The following is a 20,146-nucleotide window of genomic DNA, read 5'->3' as shown; positions in this document are numbered from 1 at the left end:
AGACCAGTGAAGTCTCAATCTTTATATACCTAAAACCAACAACAACAACGAAAAAAAAAACTATATATAGGGGAGATGTACTGTCGACAAACAAGACAGCGGATCTCTAGTCTGTGTGACACACGACAGCAGAAGAAGAAATATGGGAAAACAGACAAAACAAAGTCTAACAAATAGAAGAAAACAAAGTGTTCAGTGAAACAGTAGATGAAAATCGTCTACTTTGAAGACAGCACCGACACAACACCGAAAAGGGAGAGAACGAAACACAGCGACAAAAAAAGGAGTGCAGGAACGGTGAAAAAGAAACGTAATGGGATAGATAAACAGGGAAACGCAAACACTACAAGACAAGGCTCAGAACAGCAAAAAAAAATGATGATGCGCCAAATGTGACGATGTCAACGAAATCAGTGAGGGTAAAATCTCCAATGTTAAAACATAGGCAACACCAAAGAGCCCTATTCACCTCCGAGATGCCCCCGCCCTCCTCCTCGTCCACAAGAGCCGATTTTATCTGCGGTGATAGCTGCGCTGCTGTAGCCCTGATCTCGCAGTTGAGTGCGCAACAGTGTGACGAGGCTTCCTAAATACGACTGTTCACTGCGAGAGCGCCCCCACTTGACAGGTTATGCGCTGATAGAACGTGGGGATTTGTAACAGTGCAAGCAGGTCAAATTTACTCAAATGATTTCCAGCGACGCGTGACGCGACACACACACACACACACACACACTGCGGCCACTATATATATATATATATACGACCACGTTAGGACACGAATTGAGAGGGCACCTAGCAGAGAGCGAAGGCGCTATCGCTAAACAGTAAAACGGTGTCCCGCGTACGAAACAAAGTGCAAGAAAAATATAAAAAATGCAAGAGTACCACCGTGTTGTAGAAAGGTGAAAACTGTTTCGATTTTTTTTTGTGTGTGTGTTCTTTGCCCTATAACGGTTATTCTTGGTACGGGGGGGGGGTATAACAATAATAATAATAATAATAGTGGTTTTTCTCTGCCGGACTTGCCTTTTTTCCTTCTTCCGTGTTTCACTGGAACGCACGTGCACACGAGAGAAGTGCCGCGGAAAGAAGCGAGCAGCAATAAAGAGTAGAGAAAGAATCGCAATCGACCCAAACAACCACGCACCACAAAAAAGGAAGAGCACAAAGACGAAGAAAAATAGCGAGAAACCGGGAAAGACACCAATGAGGTACACACGAGTCGTACTTTGTGCGTGTCTGCGCGGCGTGTGGGCCAGCTTTCCTTCGACTTGTCAGCCACAAAAAAAAATTACAAAACGGAAATGAGATAATACAGCAAGTGAAAAAAAAAAGAGCAGCAAGAAAAAGAATGACTGGATGAAGGAAAGGTGTCTCCGGGTGAGTACACGGAGGAGAATTACAAATAAAAAATATATATAAATATATTTTTTGAAGGCAGCGATTCACTCACACGTACCCACTGAAGGACAACTATCGAATCCACCAAGAGAGAGAAAACAAGGCAGCGAACCTGCCTCACACGCGTCTGTTAAAAACTAAGAAACGAGGGAAAGAGAAGGGGGGTGGGCAGGAGCCCGTAACAAATATGTGTCGATAGGTGAAGCCCCTGAAGTGGGGACTCACGCACCAGTGACGAGAGATTGTGCTGGGGAAAAACAAATCAGCACGTCAGCGTTGTATCTGTGCTTCGAATGATCTCTACGTCGTGATTTGCTTGTCTGTCTGTCTGTATGTCTAGGCTGCTTCTACCGCTAACTTCTGAATGTCCTTTCAAGGATTCTAACGTCGTATTCGGGGTGAAATACCCTTCCCTCCCTTTTTTTTCGCCACAGTGGTGTTGTCGAGGTCACCAAGCAACCGGGTTCCCCACCCCCTTCGCGCTCTCTCCTCTTGTCGTCAACACACTGGAACCACCGATAGGTCGGAATCGCTCTCGACGGTCCTGACACGCGCAGGGGATGAGAGGGCGTCGTTCACCGCCACACGCTTCTTACTCTATTCGAGCACAACCTACGACAGATGATGATTTGAGAGAAAAGTATGTGATGATCAGAATGATGCCTGATCGTACACCTCTCAAAGAAGTGCAGTTGTGAGGAGACAAGAGAGAAGCAGCAAAAGAATGGCTACGGGAGAGACTTGCCGAAAAGAGTGAATGCAAAGTAGCAGGCCAAGACAAACAACGACAGCAGCGAACGGTACCCCCCCCCCCCCTCCTTCCCTTTCACAGACACACCCCGACGGCACGAAACAAAACGAAAACAAGCCAGGGGAGAATTACAGCGAAGCCGTTGATCGAAGACTTCTTCTTTTGTTGTTCGTTTTCTTGAGTGTATGTGTGTGTGTGTGTGTGTGTGTTTATACGTTCGAGTCGAGATACTGCGGCGGCGGCGGTGGCTTGCTAGCTTGCCGCTAACAACTTTTTTTTTCGTCCCTCTCTGATTGAGAAAACGTTTTTGTGAACTTTTGTGGTTGGGGAGGTGAATTGGAAAGCGCCCCCCCCCCCAAGAAAAAAATCATGAAAATAAACAGGGGGGAAAATACGCGCTGTCCAGTTGCCGAGGGTTGGACGGGGGGGAGTGGGGGGAGGCGGGCAGGAGCAGAAGGTGAGGAGAAAAAAAAAAGAACCGATCCATAAAGGAAACCAAACGAGCGTAGAAGACAACGAAACTCGAGAGAACACAACACGAAAAAGGGGGGAGTAATCCTTGTGGGGAGGGGGAGGGGGAGGGGGGGCAAAGAGCGTACAAAAGCACGGAGACTCGCACGGACGTCTCTCCAAGTCCAAGAGATGTGAAGCTGTTCGATACAGAGTACCTTTATAAATATAAATATATATATTTATATATATATGTGTGGGGGGAGAGAGAGAATCGCTATATGAACTTGTAGAGCAGATGTACTGAGAGAGGAGGGGAGACTAAAAAAAAAAAAAAAAGGAGGCAGGATGGACGCCTTTGCGGAGTGTGAAACAAACACAAGGTAGCAAAAAAAAAAGACAGGGCTACGAGGGAGAGAGCGTTGTCCTGAAAGGGTAGTGAAAAGCCCCGCCTCTCTTGTAGGGTACCGCAAGAAAGGTGTAATGTGGGTCCTCTTTGTGTCCTCTGTGTGTGTGTGTGTGTGTATGTGTGTGTATGTGTTCTTCTTCTCCCCCTGACGCCCTACGTCGCATGTGCGAAATCTGTGGATGACAAACTGGAAATGCTCAAGTACGTTTGTGTACAAGGAGCGCTCTTTTTTGCATTCAGTGAAAAAAAAAAGAGTTCAAGACAGGGAGGGGGGGTGAATGAAGGGTGTGTGTGTGTGAGAGAGACAGAGAGAGTCACATCGCTGCCAAATGACGTGTCCGCATATGCTTTATTCCATCCATCCAGACTCGGTGGTGGTCTGGGGTCCTGGCGCTAGTCAGCCCGGTCATATCGGCAGGAGTGACGGGGAAGGTGGCGTCTATCGACTGGAAAAAACAACGGATTTCAGCGTAGGAGAGGGGGAGGGGGAAGAAGGTGTCCCGGTTAAGAGGGTGCGGGGACATGTATCCACTCCGCCACATGTCTCCACCAGGCAGAGACGCGACACGTCTCCAGTGAACCAGGGTTTCTTCTAAAGGGGAAGACAGCGGTAATCTCAGACGAGAAGAGACCGCCAGATCATCGAAGCCCCTTCCAATAAAATTAGAAACTACGGGTGACAGAAAATGGATAATGGATAGGGAGAGGGGGGAGGGGGAATAGCCTCGTGCGTAGCTGGCGAAAAAAAAAAAACGAGACAAATCTCGATGTTCTTCTCAATCTATTCGAGCGCGCACGTCCCGACGTACGTGGACGAGAATAAACCACGAGAATGCACCCCATTTCCCTTCGCAGAAACCGACTCACTTGCGTCCTGACGTCGGAAAGAGGTAAAGGGGCGGGCCCCGAGGACAGCGAGGGCAAAGGTGAGAGGGTCCCCGCATTCGCTCGCCGAGGTTCACCTTCATCACACTGTACCTCCTCCTCTAGTAAAAACAAAAGTGCTCGTATGGGTCCCTTTCGCTCAGGGCCCCTCCCTCCCCCCTACCCCGGGGGTATCGGCCTGTACGACACGTCGAGAACTCTGCGGCGTACTGCACGGTGAAACTTTTGTCAAGTGGGTGGTTGGGTGTACCACGTCAGATGCGCGTATTGTGTCGCGACGAACGGCGTGGTGGGTCCCCTATTCCATAGCGAGACAAATTTGTTTCTTCACACTCCAGCCTCCTCCTCCTCCTCCTCCTACGCTTTCCGTCCTGCTCCATTCACGTGAGCTCGATTCGCGTAGTGCAAGCGTACGTTACATGAGAATTCGTTTTCTTTTCCCTTCTCGATGAGGTGAAAGCTGTGCGAACAAAGCTTTCAAGTTCTTTGTTGTTGTTTCCTCTCCTCGAGTATTGCCGCCACATACCACACCCTGTCGCGGCCGACGAGGAAAAGCCCCACACTCAGCCCTTGCTGGTGTGTCGCGGCACCATCGAGTGGTGCGGGAAAAGAAAAAGGCCGTAGACACGCCCCCTAAAGCACCCCGCTGACTCAGTCTCCGGGGCACGGCCTCTGCCACCGCACTCGATCGAGTCGCGCCGCACAGATTGCCCAACAGCCGCTTTCGTTGTCCCGGTCTCTACCTGGGAAGTCCCTCGGGATGGCCCAACCCCCTCCACCCCCCCCGCAGTAGTTGGTGGGGGGGGGACCGGCTGAGACCAGCCCCAGTCACGCGGCAACTTGGCCAACCGTATGGCTGGTGCGAACGTGCTCGCTGTCACTGCTCACTCCGACGTTTCCGCCACCTGGACCCGCCCGCCCCCCTCCCCTGTCCTCTCCTCGTGGCAAGGAATCGCTATGACTTTGCGACGTTGCTGGTGCCCGGTGCTGTCACCACCATGGACAGCGTTGCAATGGCAGGTGGACGAGAGAAGGGAACGAGAGGGGCGGCTTGACGGCATTGTTGCAAAACTTTCAGTACCCGCGAACATGATACTGGACATCTACGGCGGAGGAGAAATTTTTCGAGAAACGCGACTGAGTGCTGCATGCGACACCACACACACACACACACGAGAAAAAAAAAGGGAGAGCAGAAGCCCAGAGGCTACACAAATGAGTCCTCCTGTGCTGCCGCAACTGTTGAAGGGCGCCTTCTTACTGCGTAGTGCATGGGGACGCACGCAGAGAAACGAGCCTCGAATCATTGATACACGCTGTCTAGGTATCTACACAACATTCACCTTGAGTGTACCGAGACCTTGAATCCCGGCCTCCATCATGTCACCACGACGGACGGCACCCACACCGGATGGAGTACCTGTAAAGAGGAGATCACCAGGCTGCAAAGCGACGTACTTCGACAGTTGCGCTATCAGCTCCACAATAGGCGTCGACATGTAATAGAGATCACTCCGCTGACGCTCGTTCTGGTTCACCTGAAGGAAAATACTGCCGCGGCACACGGTATCATTCTTGTCCTTTTCGGGCGTGAGAAACATCTCCGGGTGTGACTCCTCCAAGTCATCGGAGGGGAGGAGCGGGCCTACAACGGCGCTGTCGTCGGCTCCCTTCGCCAAATCCCAGGGCAAGCCGTTCGCCTTGGCACCCAGCTGCATATCCCTTCGCGTCATGTCTAACCCCACACCGTAGGCGAAAATGATGTCGTGCGCCTCCTCAGACTTTATGTTGGTATAGTGAATGTCGCTGGATCCATTCGTGGTTGCGAGCGACAGAGCCGTTTTGCCGGCCGGAGGTCCCAGCGCCACCACGAGCTCCACCTCATGATGGAAGCTCTCCGTAACCGGTGGGTAGCGAATGTTGACGACTGCATTCGAGGATCTGTGATTGCCCGCTGCGGTTACGATGCTGTCCGTGGGCTTCATGAAGAAAAAAGGAGTCGTCCTGCTGACAACGCAGCCCATCTCCCTCGCATGACTCTCGTAGTTCTGCCCCACACAAAAGATACGCCGTACTGGGAAGTTGAGTGGCTCAGCACTCCTCGTCACAATCGGGACCAACGTTTGCCGGACTGTGAACGCTAGATGTGACATCGGTTAGAGAACAGCAGCAAGGATGTGTAAGGGTGCGCAGGTCAAGGAAAAGGGATAGGGAAAGAAGGGGGGGGGGGTCACACGACACGCGAAGCTTCCCCGACAAGCCGCGTAGAAGCAAAAAGAGAAAATAGCAGAGGGGGATCGACGAGTTTCACCCCCTATCGTTTTTTTTTGTGAGTGTGGGAAGGTACAGATAAAAAAAGGGTGGCAGGGACGGGGTGGGCGAGTGCAGGGACGTCAGTGTTTCATCCGTATCAATGACATAATCGTGGCACTGATAGGGAACCCCCCCCCCAAAAAAAAAAGGAGATATAGTCGACATACACAAAAAGGAATGTAGATGAAAAGTGAGTTCGCGGGTATACGATAGGGAGCTGCACTGGGCAAACATTGCAGCGCGATGCGAGAAGCGACACCACACCTGTCGCTCAAAGCGCCTTCAACCTCCGCCAGTGTCGGAGGGAGGACGAGAGCCTGAATCGTACTTCAACTGCGAAAAGAAGAAGAGACAAAGACGCTCATTGTATGCACTGGCTACCACCGCGAGAAAAGATAAGGTTCGGGAGACAAGGAGTCCAGAATCGCCGCCCAATCAGCGTTCGTTGCCCTTCTACCCCACCTCCTTTCTCCATATCGAGTTCTTCTTGATACAGCAGAGACCTCCACTCCCAGAATGAGCCATTTATCCCGTTTAGAGTGTCCGACTTCTGTTTTTTTTCCAGGTTTGTCCTTGGAGATTTGTACGTTTACTTGAGATTAAAAACTGGAAGCAGCTGTGTAAATATGTATGGCCTTCGTACACTGACAAGAGCTGTGCATACTACACGTTTTGTAGCGAACGTCCACGTTGCTTCACGCACTATGTCGTGTCCTGCTATCTTCCCTGCATTGTCTCCCTCCCAGTGTTAAACAACAAAAGCAGCACATCAGAAAAGAGAACAGAAGCGACGAGGTGAGGATTTCCAAACAACAGCACACGCACCCACACAACAGCAGAGAAATATAATAAAAATTCCTTTCCTCGAGAAGCGGTACATCGATGTGAGGGGTGGCAGAGTTTTTTTTTTTTTTTTTTTTTGGGGGGGGGGGGGGGGGGGGAAGACCCTCGTAGACGCGCGCGAACACCGAAAGAGAGGGGGATGAACTTGGAGCACAAAAGCGAGACAAAAAAAGGTGTTTGAGTGAAATCGCCTCGAAAAAAAAAGACCAACAACAAAAAAAACGAAACAAAAAAAGATACGCAAACACTGTCACCGTCGAAACAATTAACGAATACAACAAACGGAACAGACCAACAGAAAAAATATATATATCTCACGACGGCGATGTCCAAACAATGAGGTTTCTGTGCTCATTCTGGGTCTTACAATTTGAAGATGAAATACGGCGGTGGTCGAAGGGGGGCGAGGGAGAGGGCCGGAGCAAAGACCAAAAAAAGGCCTAACGTGACATCACAAAAGTCAGGGATAAAGAGCACAGCATCTATAATCCACAGCGTGGGCGCACGCTAACCTGGGACATACATTTTGACAGCAAAAAAAGATATCCCATACCCTTCTAGTGAGACCTTTGGGTCGGAAGGGGGGGGGGTGATAATCAGAACGCCGCACCTCAGCGCTCGACTGTGCACACCCCACCGGTAGAACTCGAAATCACACACATACACACACAAAATGAAAACAATAAAAGGTGCGGAAAAAGTGCCAAGAACCGAAGTACGCGAAAAGGGGGGTGCTCGCATTCCACTCCGGGGGCCATGGGGGGGGGGGAGGGGTGGAGAGGGCATTCATTCTGGCTGTCGCCAGAGCCCTGTGCGTTCTTGGTTATACTTTTCATCCAATTATGTTGTCAGTCTTGTTCACACTATTGACTTGGGAATTCGTGTTAGCGTCCTCCACTTCATTGGTGCCATCAATTAACGGAACGAGACATTTTCTGTTTTTCTGCAGCAGGGCCCGCTCATCGACAGAGATGTCCAGTGATGCCCATTCAACAGCGCTCCGAGACGAGCCATGTCGCCCATCCGAGGAGTTTGCCTTGCTTTTGATGGACACCGTGTCCGCAGCACTACACGCGAAAGGACACGCGGAAGCTGGCGGCGACATTGGGCCTACAGTTGCGTCTGTAATCTGAAGAGGCCCCTCGTGCTCGAATTTCACACAGACCTTCTCTTCCTAACAACTGTTCACCGCCGGCGTCACAAAGTGTGTGCCCACCATACTCTCTTCCATCTGCACTGCGGATGTCAAAGAACCAAAGGTGTCCGCAATGGAGTTGGTGCAGACGCGAGCGCCGTCACCTGCTGCGATGCTCTTGACGCACCCACCCTTCTCGGGACGCACAAGGTCGTCTAAAAGGCCCTCAAGCACGCCAGGGTCAGGGCTGCGCTGCAGGCAATTGGTTAAACACGAGTCTGGCTCAGAGGAGGGTCGAACACCTGTCACGAGAGCAGCGGTGCCGGGGCAAGACGCCTTTAGAGGAACGGGAACGGGCTGCCACGGCTCGCAGTATCTCGCCGAGCGGCGCTTTTTGCAGGGTGCTGGCCAATCGCTTGGTGGCGTACACTGCGGAGGTAACGGAGAGACGTGGCCCCGAGTAGGACGCGTGACCTCCATAACATTTTCCCACACATCCCCGCGGAAGAGTTCGATCCCGTCGCCTACCGAATTCGTGGCGATGGACCCCGCCTCTGTCTGGCAGCAGACAGGGGGACATGAAACCACACTAGCCTCAGGGGATGGCCTAGCCGTTGTTACGACCTCAGACGGGGGATCTATACACTCCAGATCGCTATAAGACGACCCCACCGTGGGGTGTGGGGGGTCGCCAAAGGACAAGAAGAATGGAGAGCCATCTTTCTCAGCAAACTCATCGGTAATGGCCAGGTCGTCATAGCCTGCCACTTCACCATTGAAGATTGCCGTTTCCACACGCGGCAGCACAGCAGGCACACGCAGTTTGTGGCACGATGCGTCCGTGTTCAACGTGCACGCGCCTGACCATCCGTGGTGTCTGCATACCCCCGCAGCGCTAATCTGCGGTAGTGGGGTATGCAGTGAGGATTCACAGCCCACACAAGACAGTGCCTTGCATGTCGGGGGAGCAAGGCTGCCGTCAGGTTGCTGATTGTCGCCACCTTCCATAGCTTCGCGCTGGCTAGAAGGAACCTGCTGTCCCACGCGGTGGATGGCCTCTGAGAGAGAGACCTGGAGGACCGCCTGAGGTTTAGTACGAAGAGAATACAAATGCTCGTCCGTGGCGAGATCACACAAGACAGGATGCTCAACCGCTGTGGAGCCCTCGTGGCTAGAGTCGCATTCGCGGGCTCTGACTTCAGCACGACAGACATCTCTGGAGACCTTACAGTCACTGTTACCTCCTTTCGAATCGGTGGTGGTGGGGGTGGAAGGGAATTCCTCACGTATACGAAATTTTGAACCGGGGCGGGAAAGCATAACTGGCGCCGTGCTGCACGCGCCCCGTGAATGCGCACAGAAATCAATCGTACCACCCGCCGCCACCACACCAGGGTCTATTGCGATCGAGTCCAGCTGCACTTGCTCGCCCGTCAGACCTGTGCAGCGCGCTGTGGCAGAGGAGGTGCTGTATAGGGTACGCTGTAGCACCCACACCAGGCACCTCTCCAGTAGGTTGAAGGTGTCAGGGTCAAAAACAGTTGGCCGACGGCTGCGGTGTCGTTCTGCTGAGGCGTACCTTTCTCCTTCGCTGCCTGAAAGGTCCAACAAATTGCGCTGGTTGCCTGAGAAAAGTCCAGGACGAAGCAGCCCTGCGTCTCGATACCTCGTGGCACTATCGTTCTCCTCGCTCGAGGCATTGTGGATAGAGCGCCACCGCCTGCACAGGTAGCCCGCACTGCATTTCCAGAGCCCTACGTGAAGGCACCAGGCCATTGCGAGCAGAAGAAATACGACAGAACTGCCGACGACGACGTACGCTAAGACACACTGCGCCTGCACAGGTCTACTACACAGACCCTCTTCTTGAAAACGGTTTGGCTGAGCAGGGACGCCAGAACCCTGTGAAGAGTTGTCGAGTGAGAGCGGTGTTGTGCCATTCGAGACTGCAGTGATGGCATCCGCGTAGCCTAGGCGGAGATCCAATCCTGTCCAGACGTTGCCTCCTCTGTGAAGACGTCTTAGTTGTCGAAACAGCTCCGCTACAACTGCTGCGGTGCTTAGAAGCACCACCACTGCACATACACTAAAGATGGACATACCTACGTTTGTTGTTGAATTTTTCGGGTGTGTACCCTCTTGCCTTGCCCGTGTGTTGCCGCGACGGGCTTTGGATCGATAGAATTCAAAAAAAAAACGGCACTACTAGGCACAAAAGAAAATAAGAAAGGAACTGCACAAAATACACCTAGACAGAGTCGTTGATGCTTATCAGTTGGTACCACATCTGAAGGACTGACTCTGCTTGTTCCTATGAGCACGTGCCCCACCCACCCCTCCCACTCTCTCTCTCTCCCTCCTTCCCCTCTCTCTCCTTCCAAGCGTGTTACGACGGTCCTCGCGTTACAAACAAACGGCAAAAATATTTGACGTGCAACTTTCCTTGAAAGTTGGCAAGGAACAAAGATAAACACGAAACACAGCCCGGTGGGTATCACACACGGCCCATCAATGAGAAAATAGAGAATGCAGAGGACTCTCAATCCGATAGATATGCGTACAAGAATGAGCACCACACTATACCAAAGAGGGAAGAGACCGACACCGAGTCTGCCTGGCCTCGTGTGTCGCGTGTTGAGGTAGAGCAAAAAACGAGAGCGAAGTGCGGAACGCCGCAACACGTGGGCGACATAAAAGGGGAAAATGGAAAAAAAAAACTGATGTGATATGTAAACACGCAAGGAGCAAAAAAGAAGCGCACGCAAACACACACACACACACACACACACACACACACACGTACACACCTCTCCCCTCCCCCCCCCCTCCTACGCAGCTACACAGCTGAATAGAGGAAGAGACTGTGCCGAGAGTCAACGAGAGCAGAGAAGCCTAAACCGGAAAACACAGAGCACGTGAAAATGCCTTTTGATAACAAATCTCGTTCCTTCTACAAATTATATTAACGAGGCACAACGTCTTTCTTCTTCTTTCGCTGCGGCTCGGTGTGCGTGTGTCTGCCTTGTCTGTTATTTTTCTACCAGAAAAATAATGATAAAGTCAGCCGGATAACCGGTGAGTTCCGTGTGCCTGTGTATCCGTAGTTGACTGATCCTGAGCTGGTGTGTGTTCCCTTGAAATGTTTTTCGATGTGCCTTCCCTTTGTGTGTGTGTGTGGGAGGGGGGGGGGGCAGAGAGAGAGTTCTAGCGTGAAAAGGATGTGTGTAGCTCCGCGCTCAGAAAAAGGAGAAACAAAACCCGAAAACACGAAGCAGAACTGGCAGTCCTTAAAGAATAAAAACAAGCGATAAAAAGGGGGGGATGAGAGGCCACCAATCGGGTCTACAACGCCTCTCTCTTCCGTGTGAAGGGGGAGAGCGAACCCAAGCGTGCGCACAGAACGAAGAACGCTGGAGAAGTGCTCACCGTGGTGGGGGGAAGGAGAAAAAAAAAAGGGGAATAGTAGTGAAACTTTTTTTAGTTCTGATACCAGCACAAATCACAAATCTCTGAAAGCCTCAGAAAAATAAAAAAGAGGGGTAAAAATAAGAAAATAAAAAATAAAAACGCACAAGGCAGATGAGAGTTTGGGAAACCAGCAACTCGCCAGTATGTCGACCTATGTTGACGTTGGGTAGTGAATCCACTGCAAAAACTTCCCAATCTGTGAGAAAAAGGGGGAGTTGACCAAATGAATTCAAAAAAATGGAGATACAGTCCGGGCTCGGTAAGCGATCCCCGGGTATGACTCTGACCGCCTTGGTCTCTCAGAAAATCTGAAGTTTCTCGCCTTGACAACGTTTGCTGTGCCTCCTCTTTTGGGCGTGCAAAGACCACTGCTGCTACTACTACCACTACTAGTGGTGGTGGTGGCGAGTGGGGAAGGGGGGCGGGGGGGGGTCCCTCAAGGGCTGCAGTGCGCCAAACACAAGGAAAGCTCGTCTTGCGTCTCCACAATTTATCAAGTCCTAATCGCCGTGTCCTACGAAGTATTGTGCGGCAAGTGAATACCGCGATCGAGAGACAAGCGGCAGGAAATCGTGTGGTTAAGAGATACAAGAAGAACGACTCGAAGAGAAATACAAAAAAGGAGGAGGCTCCAGAGCTGCGTCGCTGTGATCGATCGCCTGTCTTGGCGCGATCCTCTGGTCTATCAATACGGCCACGGTGTATACCGCGAATTTTTTGAGTAGGGGAGAATAAAAAAACGGGGAGAAAAAAAGCGCGCACACGCACACAAATGAGAAAGGGTGGAAAGACTGAAAAGCTGTGGAACAAAAATGTAATCCGAACGGAGATTCTGAAACCACGGAAAGAAAAAAGGGGGGCCTGTTATGTGCGCGAATGCCGGGAGGGAAAGGGGGAGGAGGGGGAGGGGGGGGGGGGGGGGGAAAGGGGAAGGGTGAGAAGAAGGGAAAGAGGATTGGGAGTGAATATAATTCAAAAGCGAGGGAAACCAAACAACACGAGGCAATCTAAAAAGAGGGAAAGACTTATCCAGAGAGAGAAAGAAACGGGGATTCTGTGCGGACAACGCGCACCCCTGCAGGGAAAAAAACGACGGGAAAGGGAGAAGGAGAGGGTAGGGGGGAGGGTGTGGAAAGGGAGGGGGGATGGATAGGGAACAATTATAAAGACAAGAGGCGGCAATTTATTTGGTAGGGGAATATATGAATATATATATATATATATATATCTACAGAACTCTGTATATGTGTGTGTGAGATAAGGTCACCGACAGTTGTCACGTAAACTGAGCGAAGCTACCCCCCAAATAAATGTAGGACACATATAGAGATATACAAAGAGCAACAAATATCGAGAGGGGTAGAAAATGTGTAAATGTGTGCGGGTGGGTGATGTGCTTGATAAGTTTTTTTACATTTTAATACGCCGGCGCACACAGTGTGGAGACAGCCGAGTCGCGGGAAGTCGGAAGGGGATGCCCACAGTGAGGTTTGAAAGTTGTATATATATATATATATATGACACGAAGGGAGAGAACAGTCGTGGGGGACCCACACAGACGCTTCGAGTCCTCGCGTCCAAAAAAAAAATCACCTGTGTTGTGTGACAAGTAAACGACTTCTACAGAAGCAGCGGTTTAGTCGTGCTGGACACCCCCCCCCAAAAAAAAAAAAGAAAAAAAACGGGGCGAAAAAAATACAATATAAACGGGATGTGAGATATGAAAGAGAAGATACGAAACAACCGACGCACACACACGAATATATATGCAGTGAGAGGCGTAACACACACACACACTCCTTGTTGAAAAAAAAAATCAGCAAAGGATGATGATGATAAGCGAGCAGGATCACTCGCCGGATGCTAAACAAGCAAACAATTATACAAATCGAAAAAAAAAAAGAACGCCGTCGTACACCAAATCGAGAAGACTAGAACGAAGAAAAGCTGGAGGGAGGGAGAGGGAAAAGGCAAAAAAAAAAACTAATAGGGACGAAGATTGTCCCAAAAACACCTTCACGTCACACGGAGGAAATAAAAATAACAAAAAAACAAACGAATGAAAAGCTCAAGACACTAAACAACAACCACTGAATGAAGAAAGAGAAAAGACAAGGGCGTAACAAACCGTGAACTGCTAGTTGTGAAGAAGACAAAAGAAGTTCCGATAATAATCAGGGGAAGTAAGGCTGTGGCCAGAGGCGGAGGTCGAGTAGACACACCAAGTGAAGCAGCTGCTGATGCACTGTGCGAGAAAAAATTGGTTCTTGTCCAGAACCGTGAACAACAAGGAAAAGGTGCGAAGGACGGGTGTGGTGAAGAAAAGAAACGCGTTTAGCAGCTTGAAATTATCGGGTTCAAAAAAAGAACACAAGTAAAACAGGCAGAAGCCGGAGAGGAGGGGTGTTGAGAACAACAGCCCCACCGCTCACGCTCACGCCAGCAGAGGTAGCGATACAGTCAAACAGGATACAGAAGAGAGGGGATAGCGGGTGCCCGAGAGCTCTTGTTCCTCGACGGTGCGAGGAAAGGGAAGAAGAGGGGGGGATCGTAAGTGCCAAAAAAAAAAATCTGTTACGTTGCCTCTTTCGAAGATGCTCACAGTGAGAGACCTGTTGAGAAAGTGGGGGATAGTGGGACGCGCAGAGAAACAGGGCGCCACAAGAGAAGAATAATAACCGAAAATAAGCGAAATATATGTATAAATATATATACATATATGTGTGTGTGTATGCGTACTTCAAGAAGGATCCGTTCAGTGTGCTCGTGTGCCCCTTCCTGTGTTCGGAGGAGAAAAGTGGAGGAGTCACAGTACAGCCCTCTGCACAAGCACACACACACGAAAAATTAAAAAAAAACCTACACAAATCCGATACACGGGAAGACGTTTGCACTCGTCTAGAGAATTGAGGGGGGGGGGGAGAAAAGAACTTTGATGGCTGAGATCTCCGGACAAGCTCGCTCTCAGGACCCCACAAAATGCGTTGATATCAGAAAAGATGGGCAATGCACGACAAGACAGGAGCACCCCCAAAAGAAAAGGGGAGCGCTAAGACTATGTCAGCTTGTTTTTTTTTTCTCTGGCGTGTTGGTGAATTACGCAACTGCATTCATGTATACATATACATAAGTTCTGCCTAGGATGCAGCGTGGACCACTTTGTGTCCAGCTCTTCTCTTGGTGTCAAGCAACTCAATCACCTTGTACGCCCCTCCTCCCCCCTCTTCCTCCTCCTCAACTCTTGCTTCCTAAATACTGGAATGTTCTGGCTGGTTTGTGTGTCTGCTCTTCTCGGCGTTTCGGTTTTGCCAATCCCCTCTCATATACAGATAATAAAAATAATAATATATAAATATTTATATATTAATATATTTCTCACGCTAGTGCTTGGATTTGCTATGTGTGGCTCCTATCGGCCGTGTTATTGATGTTCTGTCGGTTTGGTGGCAGTACGTGTGTATGTGCAATGAGGCGGAAAAACGTAAAAGTCAGGGGACCAAAAACTTGTGTGTGAAGTCGTTTGTATTGCAAAACACCATCCAGGGGTTGAGAGGAGGAAACGTTGAGGAACGCGTCAGATGAAGGCACAACGAGGAATGTGTGCAGTGAAAATAATTAAAAAAAACAACACATAAAGAAATAAAAGATGCATGGTACGAAGAGAAAGAAAGAGGGTGAGGAAGGGGAAGAGAGCAAAGGAACAGTCATAGCTTCGATCACGTCGAGCCTTGTGGTTTGGCTGGAGTCTCGGTTTCTAACACTTTTCCTCTGCCTGGGTGGTTGCGTCACAGAGAGCACCTGGGGCTGAAAAGGGAATCCTCCACACACACACACACATCACCCTCTCTCAAAAAAGAAGGCACGCAAAGGGTTGGCCTCCAACGGATTTCCATGCACTAAACCACAGAAGATGCGCTCACGAAAAAGACTTGCGCCAGCGCAATCCGATGTCTTTTTTTTTGTGGCAGCTTTATGAGTCACCTGAGTGGTCAGATAATCGAAGAAAGAAGTTCATTCTCCCTCTTTTTGTCACACAGCAGCAGCGCGCACTGCGACCTTAGGCCTCACCAAAAAAAAAACGGTACTGGGGTGCTGCAGGCGATAACATTGACTCTATTCTCCGATCACGAGGCGATCACAGCTCACTCCGCGCAAAGCACCGTTGGCACAGATCACAGGAGGCACCTCTCTCTTTGTCCAGAGCCCTTGTCGGGATAAACCACCTCGTCCATTGTTGCAGCGATGAACGCGTCACCACCACCGCCCTACGCGTGGCCGGCCTACGCCCCCCCCCCTCCCCACCACGACGTAAAAACCTTTTCCATGCAAAGAAACATGTCAGGGCGTTTTACCGGATAACCAGAATAACAAAAGTGCTAATAGGTGTTGTTTTTTGTGTGCGTGTGTGGGAGGGGAGGGGGGGGGGATGGGGGAGGGAGGTGGGGGAGGGGGCATCGTATCCACAATGATAGAAAGAGATCCGCAATGAAATAGTCGCCTTCCCGGGAATGAGTGGTTTTGTTTTACACGACAAATAAACAACGATCACGCCACTGCGAACCGAAAATGACTTCGATAAAAAACAAGCACAAATAGAATGCAGGGCCTCTATGCTGCGATCATTGCCACAACAAGCCTCCAGTCCGCTCGTCTTTGGAGCTCGCGTCCTAACGCAGTGATAGCCGCCGTTTAGCACTTGAAGCACGCGAGATAATACTTGAACAGAGTATTCTGGACACCTCCACACATGCCCCACCCCCTGTTTAAAATATATCGCCATTCGCTCCGCTATCAACCCATCGAAATCCGCATAAGTGTGCATAAACAGCCCCTGTAGTGGCCACGCCACAGCTCATATACGGGTCGCCAAAGACGCGGCCGCCCTCTTGCCCTTGAGCCCAGTCGTGCGGTCCAATAAGAGCGCTCCTTTCACCCCACGGTCCCCCCACCCTCGACAGACACACACACACACACTCACCAATTCGAGTACGTGCGGCGCCATCGCACCCGGACAGACTTGCGTGGACGACGGGCCTTGATTCCGGAGGAGCGAGGGTCCAGCTGCCAGCCCGGGGAGCTCCACGCGGCCCTCGCCAAGCCTCGGCGTTACGGCCCTCCCAGGGCCAGGCGCTCCGCAGGGCCGCCCCATGCCGGGGCACGTCATGAGGTGCTCTGAAGGTTCCCCGCGTGCTAGCCCGCGCGACACCATGCTGTACCTCAACGAGTTCTCAAGGCCGCCCCCCGCCCGCCCGACCGCCCTCCCCCCTTGCACCTGGTGCCACATCAGCCCACACGGTCGGATGTGGGACATCCCACACATGCCACGCACATGTACACTTTGGCTGGCCAACGGCGTGCAACTCTCCGCACCCGCTACTCACAGCCACAGGGGTGAGATTGTACGACGGGAGAGGCTTGGGGGGGGGGGGGAGCGAGGCACCTCTCCCTAAGCGCAGGAATGGGCAGCGAAACACCCGCACACACCCCGCCTCTGTCATCGCTCCAAATTCACCTGCCGCGGAAGTAACCCGTAGCGCGGCCCGACACATCCTGCGAGACTGCGCCAACAGAACCATCTGCCGCATCGTAAGACCTGAATCGCTGCCCTTTCGGCCGACACGACTGCCGGCTGGAACCTCTCGTCTTGGCGCGTTGCGAAGCTCTGATTGATAATGCCCAGCTACGCTTACCTGCCTTGCAGCACGTAGTGGGAGAGAGGGGGTCTGTCCCGCAGAGTGAATGCGCTCCAGACCCGGGAAGCACCCTCCCCGGATCTCAACGAGCGCCGTCTCGATCCCATGCACACTCGACAGGTTGACGGGCGCAATGTCAAGTCTGGAAGGTGCGCGAAGCAGGAGGAAGCGGTCGGATGTCGCGCTGACGTGTCGTGCTGCATCCTCACAAACACCTTGGGATGCTCCTCCGCGCCGGAGTGGGCGGCTGCCGCGGTTCTTCTCTTCTTCGTGGGTATGCGCCACGTGCGACGAGGCGTGGATCGCTTGAATGATTGTCCCTGATCGAGAAACGCTGGTGGTGACGACGTTGCGAGACGGTTTGCATTCTTCAAGACTGGCATCTTGGTGCTCTGCGAGGGGATTCTCACCGACAGAGGGCCACGCTCACGTGATGCGCAGGGGCGACCCCCCCCCCCACACACACACACACACACCGCCCCCGCCCAAAGAGCGGGCGCCCGTCGCGACGGTTTTGGCCCCAACCAGAGCCGGGACGTACATCGGCCAGACCAAGCACATCTCTTGGCCCCAATGCCAGTCGGGGTATGACGTTTTATCATCGCAGACATACGAAAGACATATTTTCTTCGCTTCCTACTGACCCCCTGCCTTTTACATTCGTCCATAACATTTTGTGTGCGATAAAGCAGAGAAACCCCGCCTCTGCCCAAAATACGTTCGCCCCCCCCTCGCCGCTAACGAAGGTCTAGAGGCAGTGCCTAGAATACAGCGAAAGAAGATGTGGGGGAGGCGGCAACGCCAACGACATGCGATTCACTGGGGTGTGTCTCCCCCCACCCCAGCCACTCACACGAACTTCACCACCATAATTGCCGCCATTCACAGGCAGACACTCCTAGAACACCCTGCATCTAAAAAAAGATACCAGAGAGATGCGCACAGTCGTCGCCACGTCACACCGGCAGGAAACGACAAAATAAAAAATAAAACGCCTTCGCGAACGCGCAACAGGTGGGTCGGTCTTCAGCTGCTTCTCTGGGAAAAGAGAGACTACGCGGGTATACGAAAAGGAAAGCGGGCCCTCGCCTTTCCCCACCCCACCCCACCCCTTCCCGCCATTACGCCACAGCGGGTAGTGTCTAGGGGTGGGGAAAGGCGCATCCGCTCACTTGTCCGGGCATCAGCGAGTTCACTGCAGGCGCCTGAAAATCTCAACAAAAGTAAGCCAAAAAGAAGACAAGAGCTTGGGAACTCTTTGGTTTTTGGGACCACGTTTATGTCGTGAGGGACTCCATCAAAGGTCGAAGCGCATCCCACTCCTGTTGCATGGACTTGGAGAAGCTCAGCTCCAGCGTACCGAATTTCTTCAGCATATCCTTGGCATCGATTTGCTTGTTGTCGTGGAACGAGATAAACTCCTTACGGAAGGTCCTCTCGGCGTCCACAAGGTCCTCCTCAAGGTTGGCCCGCTGCTCATTCACAAAATTCAGTTCACCCTGCATCTGCGCCTGGCTGCCCGGCTTTCCATGCATCACGGATGCCTGGAGATCCTGACCCTTTTTCTGCAAGTTGCGCAGATATTGGCGGGCGCTGAACATGTTATTCAGAGTTTCGCGTACTGCTGCACACATCCCGACATAAAAGCTCAGTGTGCTGACAAGGCAGGTAGACTCGTCATCGGCGTGTTTGCTGTAGACATCAGCCACCTTGCGACCGCAGTTCCGCACTCCCTCGATGGCGCTGCGCAACTCGGCATCCTCCTCCCCCTCCGCAAGGAGCCCGAACGAAGTAGCGAAGTTGCTCACGGCGGCGGCGGCCCGTCGATGGCGGTCCACGAGCGCCTCGAGAACGTTGCGCATGTTCTTTAGATTGGACTCCAGCTCACCAACGTACTCGCCTGTCGCCCTCCACGTTGCGTCATCTACTGGCTCGTGCGTTAGCGCCAGCTGATATGCAGAGCCCGTTTGGCTCGCACTACCACTCATCCTATCACCGATACCCCTGCCTTGAGCACCAGTGCCAGAGGTACTGCTTGACGGAACCCATGACCTTGCAATCTCCTCCAGCGAAGACGATGCCATGAACCGAGGCGGCCTCACCGGATCACGCGTGCACTGGCGCCATTCGGTATCGTTTGTGAACTTCTGCAAAAGGTCAGACTTGCCGAGGACGGGGTGGTAGGCGAGTCGCTGGAGAAAGCGACGCAGGCTGATCCGACGGTACTCAAGCAAGTCCCCCTCCGAGGTAGTCGTTTCCTTTGCCGACGTCACCATACGTGGCAGCTTTCCCAACTTATCCTGCACCGACTCTTTCTCGGGGATGGGTGGGACAATGCAGTACCAAAAACTCGCACACAGCTGGCTCCGCAGCGCCTCAAAGTCGCTGTACCGGCGACTGAACTGGGCGTCACTCATGAAACCAGGGAGACGCAGCGTGATTGGGTAGATGTAGTACGACATCTCTAGCGCCCCGTGGCCCTTCACCAGAGACGGCACATCCACCTTTACAGAAATCGAGTTGACGGCAGCCATTCTGAGACGGCAAATCGACTTTGCCTCCTTTGAATCAAAGCAGAAAAACAGTCCTCTCCCTACCAAAGATCAAAAAAAGACAACGCCGAAGGGGAGTCGGGTGTGGTGGGATTTCAAGGTTAGACCTGTATGGGAAAGAGACACAGTGCGTTTGTGTGTGTGTGTGTGTGTGTGTGTGTGTGTGTGTGTGTGTGTGTGTAGAGGGGGGAGGGGGGCGTGGGTTACAGCTCCTGCTGTTTCGCTGCGCGGTGCTTCGATTTC

At 52.0% G+C, this 20,146-nt stretch overlaps 2 protein-coding genes across 2 annotated transcripts; both read right to left on the bottom strand.

Moving 5' to 3' along the window:
* Window positions 1–5,227: 5,227 nt before the first annotated feature.
* JKF63_01241 (uncharacterized protein) lies at window positions 5,228–6,052 on the bottom strand (the record flags this gene model as incomplete). Its single annotated transcript, XM_067897289.1, has 1 exon — window positions 5,228–6,052. The coding sequence occupies one exon, from the start codon at window positions 6,050–6,052 to the stop codon at window positions 5,228–5,230; it is 825 nt and encodes a 274-aa protein (XP_067753446.1).
* Window positions 6,053–18,628: 12,576 nt separating this feature from the next.
* On the bottom strand, window positions 18,629–19,885 carry JKF63_01240 (uncharacterized protein; the record flags this gene model as incomplete). The annotated part of the gene is made up of 1 exon (XM_067897288.1): window positions 18,629–19,885. One exon carries the CDS (start codon window positions 19,883–19,885, stop codon window positions 18,629–18,631), a length of 1,257 nt encoding a protein of 418 aa, XP_067753445.1.
* Between the last annotated feature and the right edge of the window lie 261 nt (window positions 19,886–20,146).

Source organism: Porcisia hertigi, chromosome 35, assembly GCF_017918235.1.
Source record: "Porcisia hertigi strain C119 chromosome 35, whole genome shotgun sequence".
Taxonomy (NCBI): domain Eukaryota; phylum Euglenozoa; class Kinetoplastea; order Trypanosomatida; family Trypanosomatidae; genus Porcisia; species Porcisia hertigi.
The sequence above is the reverse complement of the archived record's forward strand: the minus strand, read 5'-3'. Positions and strand labels throughout refer to the sequence as shown.